The 17016-nt window shown below is 34.0% G+C and overlaps 2 protein-coding genes across 4 annotated transcripts; both read right to left on the bottom strand.

Annotated features, from left to right (window-relative positions):
* Positions 1-389: 389 nt before the first annotated feature.
* LOC144850166 (BAG family molecular chaperone regulator 1-like) lies at positions 390-3894 on the bottom strand. Its single transcript, XM_078707389.1, has 7 exons — positions 3824-3894; positions 3153-3239; positions 2821-2937; positions 2438-2520; positions 1818-1931; positions 1396-1503; positions 390-1179 (listed from the first exon to the last, which is right to left on the bottom strand). The coding sequence occupies exons 2-7, from the start codon at positions 3178-3180 to the stop codon at positions 1057-1059; spliced, it is 573 nt and encodes a 190-aa protein (XP_078563515.1). The 5' UTR covers positions 3181-3239; positions 3824-3894; the 3' UTR covers positions 390-1056.
* A 2923-nt stretch (positions 3895-6817) lies between these two features.
* On the bottom strand, positions 6818-16680 carry LOC144849925 (DBH-like monooxygenase protein 1 homolog). Of its 3 annotated transcripts, none has more exons than XR_013614016.1 (14): positions 16404-16680; positions 14107-14253; positions 12746-12919; positions 11951-12034; positions 11487-11663; positions 11135-11237; positions 10675-10844; positions 9961-10015; positions 9546-9664; positions 9221-9280; positions 8822-8958; positions 8500-8617; positions 7098-8079; positions 6818-7064 (listed from the first exon to the last, which is right to left on the bottom strand). XR_013614016.1 is itself a non-coding variant. In XM_078707052.1 (13 exons), exons 1-13 carry the CDS (start codon positions 16668-16670, stop codon positions 7918-7920), a joined length of 1773 nt encoding a protein of 590 aa, XP_078563178.1. In that variant the 5' UTR covers positions 16671-16680; the 3' UTR covers positions 6818-7917. The 3 variants fall into 3 exon arrangements, 1 of the variants encoding a protein (XP_078563178.1); XR_013614017.1 differs by having other exon boundaries at positions 6818-7279; positions 7534-8079; XM_078707052.1 differs by having other exon boundaries at positions 6818-8079.
* Between the last annotated feature and the right edge of the window lie 336 nt (positions 16681-17016).

Raw genomic sequence — 17016 nt, 5'->3', positions numbered from 1 at the left:
TGGCTATTAAATTTTGTCTTCTAAAATTATTAGGCAACACACAGGGAAATTAATAATAAATTATAAGCTAGCAGGCCTATACCATTTTTCATACTTAGATAAAAGAAATTGTTGGACAATAAATTAAATTAATAAATAATAATAAAATTTAAAGGAAGAGCAATTATCAAATTACTAAACAAACCACTTGTTTATGCATAAACAAAAATAAAAATTGACAAACTTTATTGATCCTTGAAAATAAAAGTTAGCACAGCTCCTTCTGATTGGGCACAGCATTTGTTAAATCGTAGACTACATAATGATGCAATTGATGACGAAACATTTACCATGAAGTGACCCGTTTTCAAGGGTATATGAACACAATAACATAGAAAAATCACTGAGTTTTATCTAGTTTATTTCAATATACATCCACAGAAAAATAAGACATTTAAAATAGAAGAACTGCTCCGATATATTCTAGACACACATAACAAACATTGAAACATAAAATCTAAATTTTTTATTTCTACCCCTATATTCTTGAATTATTTTTTACCTAACTATAATATAATCAAACTAGATCAACTTTATTCAAAATGCATTAATATTAGATATCATCATAAGTATATCGTTAATATTTATGCATGACTTTGCTTTTAAACCTATAAAATATAATGTACCCCTTTAATCCCATGCCTCATTCCACTCAATTCTCCCTTCCATTCCATCTCTCCATTCCACACCCTATACTGTAATAATTATATGATATAATTTCTTAAGGTGTGAACAATAGAGTCTTTTTTCTGTTTTCATCTTTCACCTCATGCAATTATTTGTACTATTTCATAAACATAAAATAATCATTATTTGTATAATCTACCACAGGCGCCAATAATGTTATGTTTCAGCCCCTTCTGTCTATCCATATACATCTTCTTGCTTTTGCAGCAAACCAAAGATACCTGGATCTGGAGTTAGCTATAAAATGGTAAAACTTCACTCTTTTTGTTTCACAAAACTATGTATTTGTGTGAGTCTGTTCTTAGAGGAATTGTAATGTACAGTTTAACATCAAGGTTGTGTTAAGTCTATAATTTTCTTTTCTAATGAATCGTTAAAGTCTAATCTTTGTTGAATCTTCTGTACCGTCGTCTTCCTTTTAGTTCTGATCACAATGAGACTTTCACCTATACTCTGAAAAAATAAAAATGGCCTAATGATAACAATTTCTTACTATTGAGTGTGAGTTTGAGTCTCACTCTCAGTATATACTTTATATAGTTTGCAGTTTCATTCTGGCCAACTTTACAATCTCAGTCAGGCCGACTTTGCAGATAATTATTATCTTCTATAGACTATGCTTTAATTTAGGCAGTCAGAGGGAGGAAGTATAGTTATTGGATGTCATACCAGTTTGTCTAGCTGTTCCAATAATCGCATTAACTCCTCCTGACTAACTAATAACCTTTTCTGTAATCTTTTCAATGCTTCTTCTACTAAGTCCTTCTGTAAAAATCCCTAAAAAACAATGAAAATAAAGGTTAATGCCAGATACAGGTGGTATTGATATGATCACTATTATTTTTTAATATACAATTTAGTAATTTCTCCTGGATCCTTGTCTATCTGGCAATTAAAACCATCTTACAAGAAATGCCTTTTTTGTATTTGTCTATACTGTACTACTAACATCCAATTGTTCATAATAATAATGAAAATGTTTATAAGCGCCGGTATCCTCCACTCAAGTGTTGCTCAGCACATAGTGTTTGCTTTTTTTAATGTAAATTTGTAGCGGTCCGTAGATGGGATGTGATTACTAATTATGTTACCTTTTGTATGCCATCTATTTCTTCTTGTATTTCGTGTTGTTTCTTCTCAACGTCATCAGTTCTTTTCTCAACATCCTTGATTGTTTTATAGCTAGCGTCAGCCTCAATATCAATCTGAAAATTTGTTTTTAAAAGTACTATTAAACTATACTATAATAATACTTGTCAGAAGAGTTTTGGATTACAGTAATTTAAGTCATTGCATGTCAAGATGTTCTCTTTAAAATAAAGAGTGGTGGTAACTGTATTTTAATTCTTCACTCTGTATTTATTGGATTAAATTCATAAAAGTCCAACCAAACCATAAGGGGTGCTATACTTTTTTAAATACCTCCAAACATAGAGGGTACTATTCAAAAGAAATTCCAGGCATTAGCAGTATCTAAGCCTATAATGATGAATGGGTATGCTAGGCACTTCCCAAGCATGGCATATGTGCATTGTGTGAAAGGGGTTGCCAATGCATTTTTAAAAAGTGTAAAATCTTTATTTTTGTATCACCAAAACAATCGGAAGAAATTTTGCCTTTAGCAGGATCGATCACAAAAATGTGGGAAACTCCCATGACTATTAGGAGACTTTGGGGTTTGTAGAAGTTTATAAATATACTTGTGCAATACCTTTTTGCCTATTAACATAACTTTGCAGCCATTCTTGATACCAACATCTTTGAGGAGCATGCTTTGATCATTGAGTGACTTACCTATTTAAAAAAAAATTCTCATAATTTTTAGTTTTAGAAGCAGTACTAGGAGAGGCAACTGACTGACCATGCAATTGTGGCATTTATAAGCTTCTTAATATATGCTTAGCTTAGTTCGCACTTGGGCGCAACACAAGAATGTAAGAGCAGCGCAAGTAATTTGACCAATCATGACAAGATGGAGATCATCTGTCATGTCACTTGTGGTCAATTCATTTGCAACATGCCATTGAAAGTCTGTGATTTGATACCACAAACTTTAGTTTTTTACCACAGTTTAAGTAAAGTACAAATAGTTACCTTTAAATATCAGTTTCTGAGATTCTACTGGAACATCTGTAGCTGTTGAAGCAGCATTTTTTAGATCAAGCACGCTCAGTTCAGAGCTGTCAAGCGATAACTTGTGTTTACTAGAACCTGAATCAGTTTGAATAAGTAAACAGGTTAAAAATGTTGTTACAAAAATATGTATAATGTTTGTCCTGGAAAAAAAGAGGTTGCAATTTCATTCATAATGTAAATTCTCTTAAATTTACATTTTTATTTACTGAAGACAGATCACTTGCCGTTAGAGAACCAGCCTATTTCCCATAATAATAAAATATTAGCAGAAAAATCAAACAAATCCTTACCATGCAGAACTGTAATTTTCAACTCCATTCTCCTTTGTTTTAAGATTATCACTAGTCACTATAGGCCCAGGCCATTAAACATTATTTCTGTGGGTAAAACACACAAGATTATATTAATTTAATTCAAAATATATTATGTTTATGAAGGTGCTGTACATTTAGAAAGCTTGCCTAAACTAAAGAAATCACTAGGCCTAGGCCTAGCTAGGGCCTAGGCCTACTTACTTGCCTTAAGAAAGGCAAATTTGTGATCTAGCTAGCTAGCCTACCCGCCGGCCCTCTAGACCTAGCCTAGGCCTAGTTTAGTTAAGAAAAAAATACAATTTGGAATAGCCTAGGCCTAGTTAAGGCCTACCTACATGTTTACGTAATTTAATACCTAGGCCTAGAGGCCTACTAGACCTAGCCCTAGCGTAGCTATCTAGGCCCCTAGGCCTATGGCCTAGGTAGGCATCACGGAGGCCAGACATAGCCTACTACTACTAGGCCTAGGGCCTAGCCTAGGCTAGGCCTAGTCAGCTAGCCTGACATGTGTTCAGCCTAGCTAGAGTCTACATTAGGCCGGCTAGCCTCTAGGCCTAGGCTAGATCTAGTAGGCCCATCCGGCCCTCTATTATCAAGCTATAGCTATATCGGTCTAGGCCAGCCCTAAAATATAGGCCTAGGCCTACCCTTCTTTTTCTTTCCTCCGGTCGGTCTTGCAGGAGCGTCAGATCATTTAATATTCTGACGATCGATGGTGGTGGAGCGTTCTACTTCTCTACGGAGCGCCATTTATGCCTTTATTTACTTCCGAAATAGAAATAGTACAGGCCTAGTACTACGGTAACCGGTCCAGTGGATTTGGCACCGGTGGAGCGAGCACAGTGGTATAGAATAGAAATAAGTCACTAATGTTTTAAATATATTTTCATATGTTAATACACTGTGCTCAAGTGGACCAAATTTGCCACCAGTGGAGCACAGTGATATTAAGTAAAAATAAGTCACTGAATTTTAATATTTTTTTCGTATGTTAATACACTGTGCTCAGTGAACCCATTGGCGCGCCAGTGGAGCACAGTGATTAAAACATACAAATAAAGTCACTGAAATTAGTATCTTTTTGTATGTTAATACACTGCTTAATTCAACCCAATTTGCCACCAGGGGAGCACAGTGGTATATAGAAATAAAGTCACTAAATGTTAATAAATGTAAGGAGCAACAATATCATTTGTGTTCCCTTTAGCAGAGGCAATGTTCTTAAAAATGATTACATTATTCAGTGGATTAAGTTTATCCTATAATAGTTTAGTCCAGGCCCATCCCCATATCGACATTTTTAATTCCAATCTTTATCTGTAATTTAAGTGTTTCTGAGTTGTTGTAATTGTCTTTGTATGTTAAACCAAGCTGTAAGTGGCGGATTTGTTTCTGCTGTTGTTTCTGGTTTAAACAAATATAAAATATATATATATAAAAAAGAGCTAATAATGAAAATAGAGCCCAGAATTTCACTTATACTTATTACTATACATAATCACCTATGACAATTATGTTAAAATTTCAAATATCCAGACACGACTTCAACATTTTAGGTGGGGTTTTCTACTTTAAAAAAAACTCAACTTCGCCCCGGTGGCGGATTATTCTGTTGTAAATGTCAGGCCTAAACAGGTGGACCTTTTTTAAAATCAGAAACAAAGTTGCATGGCATCATTTTCCCTTCAATAGACTGCCATAAAACCTCGAAAAGAAGCCCATTTATGCTCCTTCATTTTTAGTACTCTTGGGTGAGCTTCTTTTCCACATGGAGTTTTTTTCGAGATTACTTTTGCAAACTAAAAGAGAAGAGCTGCTAGGTTCCCGCCTAGAAAATGTTTTATTTACATGATTTGAACAATCTTCTAATGTAAAGATTAACTACATCAAAATGTAACAGTGTGGCGTGTTGACCGCGAATGACTAACATACCTTCTTCCCCATAATTCACCTGCACAAACTCATTTGCATAACAACGCACGGCATACCAAACTGTTTAAAATAGAGCTGCAAAGGTCCCCGGAAATGACATCTATTATTTTTTCAAACAACATGTATAAGAATCTTCAGAACCCCACCATGCTTAGGGCTGAGCAAGACAATTTTGAAAAATAGAACTGCATAGGTTCCCGCCCGAAAAAAATGGCACTTTACATGATTTTAAATTATATGGAAATATAATATGGATATAACACTCACACCAGGACAATAGAGCTTGTCTCCAGAAAGTGTACCTATTCATTGAAATATGAAATTAAATATTAAGTCTCCAGCAGTACTAGCCCACCGTTTGGGCAGAGCTAATAATGAAAACAGAGCCCAGAATTGCACTTATATTTATACTTATTAGTATATATAATCACCTATGATAATTATGATAATGTTAAAATGTCAACTATCCACATGCTACTTCAACATTTTAGGTGGGGTTTTCTACTTTAAAACTCGACTTCGTATATGCCTAAGGCCTAGCCCGGCGGCGAAATTAGTCTAAGCTTTGAAATTGGTCTAGAAATCGGGAGTTTTTGCAAATGTTCTATATTTTATCTCATTTCACTCTCCATTAACCCCATACAAAAACTATCGGTGACAAACTATCTGTTTAAAATATGTTTATTCTGGTAAACGTGTATTCATAACATATTACAATACAATATCTTGCATGAATCGGACATTTCGCTAACAATGTAGTAACATTGATTAACAAAATCAAAATTTAACAGTGTGGCGTGTTGACCGCGAATGACTAACACTAGCATCTTTCCCACTACACCTGCACAACCTTTGCATAACAACGCACGGCATACCAAACCGTTTCGTACACCTGTGATGAAAATAAATTCAATTTCTTTTAAAATTGAGGGCGACAAACATAAAATTTACGAGATCAAATACAGGTTTTAAAAAAAAAAATTAAATAAAAAAAAAAGGTGTTACATGTGCTCTCCCTGCCTCAGCACTAAGGCCCTGCCACAGCCTTTTGGGGTCGTTTCCAGCACATCACCAGATGCATTGATGTTGTCGCCTCATGATGTGTGGTGGAAAGGGGGACGTATAATCTGTGAACCCCAAACACAGTGGTCGCATACCTTTAACTCTATTCCACCGACCAGCGTGGGAATCGAACCCACGACATACGTGTTGTCAACACGACGCTCAGGCGACTGAGCCAACTGGTCATTTTGGTTTTAACACGATTAATAGGATATTTATGACGTAATGATGAATTACGTAATACAAGTATAAATAGACTATTATCAGCTGTCCAGTCATGTACTGCTTTGTGGCGTAACGGGTAATGCTCAGGTTTGGGTGCTCTCAGCTCTAGTATATTGGGTTCGAACCTCTACGGATATTTTTTTTTTTTTTTTTTTTGGAATTGAAAATAAATATTGTTTTTCTTTGATTTTGAAAGAGAAATATTTTGAGCGTTATAAATGTCAGGCCTAAACAGGTGAACCTTTTTTAAAATCAGAAACAAATTTGCATGGCATATTGGGGGCGCTGTCTAGATTTGGTCACTCAGCACAAACGTCATCAAGAACTGATCACAATGTAGACTAAGTATAGTCCAGGGTCTAGTCCTAAACAATGTTACTTAAAAAACCATAGTAAAACAAATAGATAAATTAAAAACATCATGATATCATAGTATAATTTTAATACCATTATTACATAATATTATTATGAATTTAACTTCGAATACATTTCGTTTTTATTTCTCCTCCTACAAGGGAGTTAATTAGGCAACCCCCTGTTCCATACAAACTGAATTAAATATTTTTCTCACAAAATTTCATAAAACGAATTTACCTTTCACAACCACTTTTTATTTCCACCACTCAATTCAATTCTCTCTCTCCCTCTCCTGTTTATTTTCCACCCTACCTCTTCGTGCATTTACTTATTATCGTGCATTACCTATTATTTACATTCAGATAATAAGAATTGCACAATATGTATTAATCTATTATTTATTTAAGCCCTATTAGTAATTTAATGAATTCGATCGAAAAATGTATACAGCATTGAATATATTTTTGCCTGTAAATTAATAATTATTACCGGTTTTAGTAATCGGACTTAAAACCTTATCAAATTAACTGCGGTTACAATATATACGTACATGTATTGTTTTGTAAGGCCTACCATTTCTTCACAATAAGCCTCTAGTGCTAAATAATAATCCTATTGACCGTAAAGAAGAGGTAGTCATAATTAAATTAATTAATTAACTATAAAACATGGACCTAGAAAATTAGCTGCCGCGTTACATTATTTCAAACATACTAATGATTACACTTTCTTCGCAATAAGAGAGGGAACGCGTATAGTGTTCTCTACACGCGGAATTTACAGCAGGATGCCGAGCTTCGTCAGATCAAAGTTTTTGTGTGTGGTTGCGACACGATCAGTTCCACAGAAACCGGAGTGCAATTGGTATAAACCGCAACTATAGTGTGAATTTTGTCAGCAAATTATTACAAAATCAAAAGATTGTTAGTTCCTATTCTTCAATGAGGCGAGCTCAGCTTCTTGTTGATAATTGCCTTGCTAAAACATGAAAATATTGAATATGCTACTGTATTATCACATTAATATTAATTATCAAAACTATATACAGTCAAACATTCTATACAAAAGTACAGTTTCAAACTATATTTCAAACATATTACATTCCGAAATGTACAAGTGTTAGTTGTTGTTATATAGCTAGAACGTGTTCCTACTGGGCCATATTCTAAAACAATATTGAAATGACAAAAGCTGCTAGAAGTACGGTGGCCGTTAATGTTCCCATCGTCTTGCTACTCCCACTGAAAACGGTCATTGCACATGCCTCGTGCTTAATGATACGTCTATCATCTTTGAACCACTTTGGAGGAAACTCTCGTACGCCATGCTGTATAAAATCAAAACAAGTTTGTTAATAAGAGATGTAGACTTACACAACTTTTTATAAACGGATTAAATTAGCCAATTTATAGTCATTGAATTTGCGGACAGATTTCTCCATCATCGGACGACCCGGGACAACAGGAGGAATAGGCAACGTCGACGCCGGTAAGCATCGTGTTTGAATAGTTCCCATTGAACTGGCTTGCGTTGCATCTACGTCGTCCTTGCGTTGCGTCTCTAGTTAGAACCAAGCGACGTGGCTGTACTTAAGCCTACTTTAGGCATAAATACTTGTTTCCTACTTAGAGACGCAACACAAGGACGCGTAGGCGCAACGCAAGTGATAATTTGACCAATCACAAGCATGGATTATTCGATCTGTCGCTTGCGTTGTGTCTACCAAGCTTTTTTATATTATACATACACTGACAAATCCGCAAAATTCATAACGTGCCCCATGGTATGCTACTTCTTTCAAACTATCCTTTAGTTCTTTTCCATCTAAGTCTGTTATATCTGTTATATTGCTGACAATAAGAGTTCTGTAAAATCAAATAAATTTATTTTAATTATTGTAGAAGTATAAAAAGTAGCACAAGATGTCTTCAAAAACACGTATTGAAAGTATAGGCCTATAGCTACATCTGATGTTAACATTTGACAAACCCGAGCACTGATTCTTTTATGATTTATAAATTGGCGTCTAATCTCCATAATTTGTCATTTTTTAAGTTCGTTTTTCTTACCCGTTGTTTGTGTTAATTCCAAATTCGTCGCTGATACTTTCCCATGTAGGATTAGATATACAGAAAGTCAAGTTAGCTCTCCGAGGATAGTAGTATATAAAGGCTAAACACATCTCTTCATGGGTTCCTATACCACCCTGAAGAGAAGAAACAAAAGGTTGTTCGAAGTAGCGGTTTATTGCATGTGACGTAGACTTTACCCAAGTCTGTATGGTTATAGTTACGTCAGTATTGTGATTTTTTTTTTCTAAAAAACTCAAGTAGTATGCATATGAAACGCCATATGTGCCAAAATAATTATCTTTTTATACTAATATTACGTCAAAACCAGGGAAGATAATAATACTAAATAAATATAATAAAATACAATTGAATTATTATTAGCTTGAAAATACTTACAAATGTAATGTTTTCCCTGTCCATTGTATCGTAAGAACATGTCACTACAAAATCATCTCCCTACAAAAAGAAAATGTTTATTGAATATAAAAAATCATGGAGTGAAAATTGATATTCAAACACACTTGATTGTTTAGGGGAACTGATGCGTCGCAACCACACGTAAATCCTTTGATCTAACGGAGCTCAGCATCCTGTTGTTAGATTGCCTTGATAGGTATACGAATACAGTACCATGCTGTTCTACCACAGTGATATACTTGGTAATCAACTTTTTTCATAAATAAATTGTTGAACATGTTGAAAATTATCATAATAGGCATACCGGTTTGTATATTATTTCGGGTGTATTTCGGGTTTCTTGCAGATTAAAATCATAATTATCGTCACGCACTTCACTAATAAGTGTACCATTCCGATATTGTTGAAGATTGATTTGTCGAACTGAAAAAAAGAGGAGATTGTGACTGTGATTTTTTCTAAGAATTGTAGAATTGTAGTATTTCAACCACCGATATATATACTCTATGTAGAAAATTGTAACTTAAAAATGTCACCCGATAATGCGAGTGACGTCATCATGTCTGCGAGAATGTAATTATGCACCATCCCCTTCTGACACAGCAACCTTCATCCGGGATACTGTATTAGTCTCTCCAGATACTGTGCCTTCAGGTCGAGGACGATGTTCATGATGTATTTTCGCTATGATACCATACGAGAATTGACTGGATACTTACGTGCAAGATGACCATGAAGAAAAACTGCGAAAACTTTGACATCTTCTTTCATACTCTTTAAAAAAAACATCACTCAATCAATTAATCAAAAATAACATTTATTCTATTCGCTGCAAAAACGAAAGAATGGAAAGGGGGAATCTCTGAAGCACAGCTTATAAGTAGAAACCCCCTGTTACAAAACAGTATATAAATAAAAATATGAAAAAAGGCACAAGGGCATAGGAAAACAAAATGTAACTTTTAAGAAAAAAATGCAAACATTCCTTTTTTTTTTTATCTCAACAGTTTGTTGTGAATGGAAATAAAGAAAAATAAACACAACAATTTATAACGAAAAAAGACTGTGAAAAAAATGGTTGGGATGGTGTACGTTTTCTAACACCTATAGGGCGGATGTTCCCTTATTAATTTGGAAAGTCTATCTAGATCGATCTTGCACCATTAAGCGGAACTTAAAAAGATTACGTAACAGGAAAGGTGTATTTTATCGGAAGTATATCCAGCTTGACCTATAAAACTGTCAATTATTATAGTAACCTTCAAGCTTGGTTTGCACTCTGACGCAACGCAAAAGGTCGTAAGCGCAACGCAAGCGAAGTAACCAATGACAAGCGACTGTTCGAAAAATCCATCGCTTATGATTGGTCAAATTGCTAATTTATTTTTTTACTTCATCTGTTATGCAAAAGTCATTGTGTAATTAATACTTACTGCCTGTGTACATTCTCCAGAACAATAACCAAACGTTTTGAAAGAAGTTTCTTTTGGTGGAATCATATGTGCTTTTGTTTCAAATGCCTCTCCAACCATCCATACATCAAGATCGTACTCACGTCTTGCAGGTATATAATGGAGTCGAAGTCCAGAATTATCCACGAAATCTTAAATATGAAATTTAGAGTGATTAAATATTTTACGAACGGTCGTCCTCAAAAATGCCATTTCTATGTATTGTTAACATTTGTTTTTTTTAACTTATGGTTTTGGGAAAAAGAAAACTTACAATTAAAGACTTTTTAAGTTACCAAAAACTAGCATTGAAATGAATATATATTTTATTTTAATACGTATATTGATAGTTAGTACAGGGATTTGTTTTTTCGAGCTTTCTCATTTACAAACTGCTTTCAGACCAAGTAGGTATGTAAATGGAAATGTCGACAATACCTACCTGATCTACGTTCAGGATTATCATAATGCATTTCGATATACATGAACGTTGGGTCGTTTGGTCCACCAAGTGATAGGCCAACATGTTCCGGAAATTCAAACGCCTGAAATGGTTAAACGAATACTGTATATTTATTTGACTTCCATTTCTTATATCATTTGCATAATACTGTAAAAAGCTTCTGCACTACATGGAGTATACGGTAAAACATGCATGATTCAATCTTAAACCAAATCCTCTAAATTAGTGTTTGAGTTGTGAAAAGATTAGAGTATCTTTTGTTATCATAATGTCTTTCTTCAGACTAATCGGCAATGTTTACCTGAATATCTAAAACATGCAACAAACTTACCCCAGCACCGACTGCCCATGCGTAAATCACCCGTACGCATTTTCCAAGGTCGGGTGGCATATTTTTTCTTATGCACAAATCTGCCCAATGAGAGACAGAGTCGTAGTCTCCGGTGCAGCCGTAAATAATCATGTGGTGAACAAGATCTTCATGACCCTTTTGAACTATCGTGTCAAACTAAACACAAATAAATTATAAACATAATATCAAGTTTTTAAATTTATTCATGAATACCTGATGTTTAATGTTGGCAAAACATGTCAAAGCGAGTAATCTAGCGTAACGCATACATTTAAACACTCGACGTATTCGAGATAGGCTATGATGTCATTTTCAAGAGGCATAGCCTAGCCTCAACTCCGGATCCAGCAGATGCTGAGCTCCGGAAACAATTAAACTTATTTGATAATCCTTTTTTTTGGAAGGCATTGACGTTTTGACAAGAACATATTATCTACACTTACACGAAATACCTGCACAGGTTTATCAAACTTTGGCACTAGAAATGGAGAACACCAATACGTCGTGTCGTCATTCGGTACCGACACCTACAAGGATAGTATTATGTAATTCATAATTGTAAAAATTAGAATGTTATCATCAATATACGTTTCATCAAACTCTTCTTTCTCGTGTTTCTTGAAACACGAGGTCTCTTCTATCATAAATTAATAATTAATATCAATAATGAATTACTTTATTATAATCCAGTTATACAATGAGGTTATTAATCGTCATTACCATTTTTATTAGTATGGAATAATAATTCATTGTCATAATAATTGTTAAAAAATAAGCATCCTTATCATCGAACATACTTCTTCAAACTTTAATTTTTATTTTATGTCTTTAGGCGCAAATGGCCAAGGATTACCAATATAGTAAATTAATCACTGTCCTATCACATAACATAGGTGGTAATCCCCCATGATCTATTTATTTTGTGAACCAGTTCACCGAGTAACCCCCTACTCGTCTAGAATGATGAACAGGGGTATAACTGTGTACACTGGGCCTACGGTTTATAGTCCTTATCCGAGAAGACTTGTTCCACCACCAGAACAAGGAGCGAGTTGGTCTCGAACCCATGCCGTTATTGGTGGCTATTTAACCACTCGGCAATTTGACTCGCTCCTTCCTTCTTGAAACTTCGTATGTTTTTATTCTGTTATATTTCATTAAACATCATCCGTAGGCCTATATTGTTATCCTCAACATTGTAATAATAATTATTAGGTACAATACCAAAACAAACTCACATTTGGCATTAACATATCAAAATACTTTCCATCCTCTGGCAGTTCACGAAGCTTGAAGGTGGAGTCCAGAATGACAACAGAGCGAACACCTCTGGCCGTTCTATGATACTGCAGATCGTCTGGTTTGTCAGGATCATTATCATTGATAGCCCAAATTATTCTTGATGTGTCACCCTAAATGAAGCAATCGAAACATTAGGAAACACACCCATAATTATAACAACTTATCCCATCAATATTCATGAGATAGATTGCTCCTATGGAATTAATATCTTACTTTTTCTATTGATACTCAACTTAAAATCTGTTTTTAGAAAGTATTCTTGTGTTTTACCATTACCATAATGTCATTTGGAAACTGGGCCCTAAAGACCCTTTTAGCTTACTTGAGTATCCACACACAAATATAATGATTTTAAGAAGGTTTTTTTTATGATTTATTATTTTAAGCGGAAAAAAAAACTAAAATACATTGTAACGTCTTTGTGACGTAATATTATTGATAACCAAGCATTATAGTATGTTTTGTTGTTGTTTCCGCTTTCATGCCCATGCCCATGCCCATGCCTTTATATGGATTATGGTGGAGTACCGGGTTGCAAGGTTGTTGCAACGAATCTCCTTGAGAGACTAGACATGTTTAAGGTTGGTGCAAGTGCATATAAAGTTATGTAACTCAAATATATTCCAAACTCATTTCGCAAATACTAATATAATAATACCTTAGCCTACTATTAAAGAATAAATCGAATTGAAATTACAAAGAAAGCGAAAAAAAAGATTGATATAAATGATGAAACTAAATATTGAAGCAAACAGAGTGTTTATACTTACTTGTGTAATTAGGGCCAGCTACTATGAAAATTTCAGGTACGTGTTTAAAGTTGTTCTTATTAAAGAATTTGTACATACAGTAAATAATTATTTAAACAAAAAACATTTTGTCTTTGAGAAAACTACTTTTTTTATAGAAACATTAAAGAATTTAAATTCGTTTATGCAAAATATTTGATGAATGTAGTTTGAAAGAGTAAAGGATCATTTGTGATTCGTTCACAGTTTTTAGTCGCGTGGACGCGACTCAATAGTTCACTATGTTGGTCGGTCGGTCTGTCGGTCTGTCTGTCGGTCCGGTATCACTATGCGTTTTATCGCTTTTCTGTACTTTTTTAACTGTTTTGATGTACAGACAAGTTTTAAAGTACATTACTTTTTGAAAGTTCATTTTTTTCTGAGAGCACGCGACTTATGGCTGTTGGCCTTGTTGTCAACACTTTTTACTTTTATGTGAACTCCGGAGTTTTTCTAGGCGATTTGAAACGTACCAAAAGTGTAAAGTTATGTGTAGGCCTATAACTTACTGTAATGGTGTAGTCTTTCGGGTCACATGTATGCAACTTCCTTGTGAATCCAATAGTTGTTTTACCATTTTCTTCATATCCGTAGAGGAGTTCATAGTCTTGAGACGAGTCAGCTTCAGGCTTTTTGAAGTCATATGCGTATCGGTCCTTTTATGGAAACAATAACATTAATTGACAAATACTGGACTGAAACAGTATTTTGTTTATTTTGTTTATTAGATTCTTGGAAATTAAACAGGTCTTGATGCACCTAATAATTCCACTGATTTCCAAAATAAGAGTTTTAGTTTGATATTGACATTATTTTCATTTCATTGTTATAAATAATTGTTATTAACAGTTTTTGACAGTTTATCTAAACTTTCCTAAGCCATTTTATGTGCGAAAATTATGAATCCAAGAGCGGTTAACCAAGTGGGCTCTTTTGAAGATGTCAAATGTGAAAATTACATATATTAGGCCTAGCTATTATACAAACATGAAATATTTTAAGAAAGCAATACAAACACTTAGTGTTCATATAACATTTTAGGTCAAAGGTCGTTGACCAATTATTAACTTACATAGTACTATGCAGTACCGTACAGCATTTTAAAAAATTGAGCAAAATCAGAAAGAATCATGTCATCTACATTTTACATAAGCCTCTCCAGAAGTATGGTTTCCAATGTGTTTCATTGATTTTAAGTGGAAGTTATAGTCTATACAGTATATACTGTATTACCAATTGTGAAACAAATGCCGAGTGTTTTTCTGTTATTGAGTTGCAATGTATTACCACACATAAGGAAGTTTTTAGAACAATGTAATAATATTCTAGTCTATCTTTTCCCTTAAAAGCAACTGTACATTACTGTTTCTTTCCCGGCTGAGCGGAAGTGTGGTAAATTAAAAAGAAAAGTAAAACAATAAAGCTCTGTATTTTCTTCCAATAGTATGCAAATAAGGAAGCTTTAAAATTTACAATTATGTTATAAATCTGCTTCGAAGAATTAATAATATATCGGTCATAGGCCTAAAGATCAGATTTCATGTCTGGATCGGCACTGTTATGAAAACAGAAACCCCTTTAAAACTGCTCAATAGTGTGTTCTAAAGTGTTCTAAATTTTTGGGAAATCAACAATAGGCCTACGAAACACTTATTATGACTCCTCTAATTTCTAATAATTCTGGGCTTCAATCACCGTAATCGTTGTAATGATTGCCGTTTAAGTTTTGTTTACAGTCCCACTGCAGATATGCTTTTTGTCAATTCAAACAACTACCTTCAATCCTTTGTGCTTCTAATCTGAATATACTGTATCTACTTGTCACTGTTACTTTAGGCTACTGTTTGGGTCATCATTATCTTATTCAGACAGTTTATTAAATAATAACTTGTGATGATTTAATTGTTAATATAAAACAGTCCGAGAACACATATAAAGTATGTTGTGCCCATATGTTGCCTCCAAAGCAATTAACACACTCTTTAATATAGTAATCGCTAAAAGGTTTCCATTTTGAAAATGGAATGAAAAAACTATTCTGATATGTAAATGAATTTATTTTCCATACAACAACAAATAGTACTACGTCATTTTAAAAAGTATAAATCAATGTGTATGGAAGGAGACTATTTACGTTAAAAGAAAAACTTTAAGTTAATCAACATTAACAAAGCTGAAAGCAATAGAAACACAATAAGGTAAAAAAGGTATATCGAAATTATTACGTCATAGAACAATTCATTATTTTTAAAAAGCAGATGTAAAAGAAATAATGTAAAAAAGTAAATTTAGCAGAATCTTTTAATATAGAATATTGTATTTGACAAAGTATTGTTAAATGCAGAGACTTTGAAGCTATATGAATGTTTAAGTGATTTTCTTTTGACAACATTATTACGATAAAGTACAGCCAGTACATACAATTCCAATTGAAAACCATAAATAAATAAAAAGCCGTTAACTCAATGGTCTATTTTACTTCTTCCACAGTTAGTATAACCTGAAAAACTGTCTCTTTGATTGTCATAAAATTCAATAATTCGGCAATTACAGTAAATTATCTAAACTTAACAGTTCTGGCAAAATACTATCGTGGTACAAAACAAATTTGCTATTTTGGCAAAGACTCATTAAAAATTGCCTACTACTGGTGTGAAACTATTACAATACTATAACTTATTTTAATACAGGTGCTTAATTGCAAATGCACATCCGTCTGTATACCACTTTTAGATTACAGTATAATGTATTAGTATTGTGCCATGCTTAAATCATCTCTCTATCGGCTTAAAAAAAAGAAACTTACAGATACGAATGCTTTGCCGTTGTTCACCCATCCAACTACAATATCAGAACCTGGCATTCCACCATTAGGAGAAAACCCGATGGCTACATAACCACGAGTTACAGCACTCATCTCAAAGAGAATGTCTTCTCCGTCCACTCTCCACTTCAGGTTAACACCATGCTCAACGTTTAGTACAACTTCGTGTTTTTCATCGATAGTTTTAAGAGCTTTGACAAAGCAAATACAAAGAATTGCAGAAAATATATTTACTTGTATTCTAGCCATTTTATTGCGTAAAAAAATGTTGGAAATGATTTTCCAAATCGTCATCCGGATTATAAAGGGCAATCACTGACAGGAAAAGCTGCTAGACATCGTCATAACTTCGTAGCATTCTTCAACGTTCAATACTTCCGACGAACATGGGCACTCCTTTTCTATCCTCTCTTACGTGGGTAAGCCTTTAATCGCAACAAGTTAATTAGTAGAGGTATTACCATTTTAATATTATATGTCACGGCTATTCTTTAGGTTAACAAACTTTTAAGCACAGTGCTAATTTTTGTTCGCAACGTGTAGGCCTATTAAACGTTTAAATAAACGTTTAGCGTTTGACAAAAAGGCCTACATT

Source organism: Antedon bifida, chromosome 8, assembly GCF_963402885.1.
Source record: "Antedon bifida chromosome 8, ecAntBifi1.1, whole genome shotgun sequence".
In the NCBI taxonomy this organism is placed as follows: domain Eukaryota; kingdom Metazoa; phylum Echinodermata; class Crinoidea; order Comatulida; family Antedonidae; genus Antedon; species Antedon bifida.
Note: the sequence above shows the minus strand (reverse complement) of the source record. Positions and strands in the feature narration are given on the sequence as shown.

Coding starts and splice junctions, on each gene's coding strand:
- LOC144850166 (XM_078707389.1), bottom strand. CDS start 3,180: ATGGAGTTGAAAATTACAGTTCTGCATG. Junction 2,521..2,820: donor TCAGAAACTGATATTTAAAG/GTAACTATTTGT, acceptor TTTTTTAAATAG/GTAAGTCACTCAATGATCAA. Junction 1,932..2,437: donor TTATGTTAATAGGCAAAAAG/GTATTGCACAAG, acceptor ACAAATTTTCAG/ATTGATATTGAGGCTGACGC.
- LOC144849925 (XM_078707052.1), bottom strand. CDS start 16,670: ATGGCTAGAATACAAGTAAATATATTTTCTGCAATTCTTTGTATTTGC. Junction 9,665..9,960: donor TCTTCATGGTCATCTTGCAC/GTAAGTATCCAG, acceptor TCTTTTTTTCAG/TTCGACAAATCAATCTTCAA. Junction 8,959..9,220: donor ACAGGGAAAACATTACATTT/GTAAGTATTTTC, acceptor TCTTCTCTTCAG/GGTGGTATAGGAACCCATGA.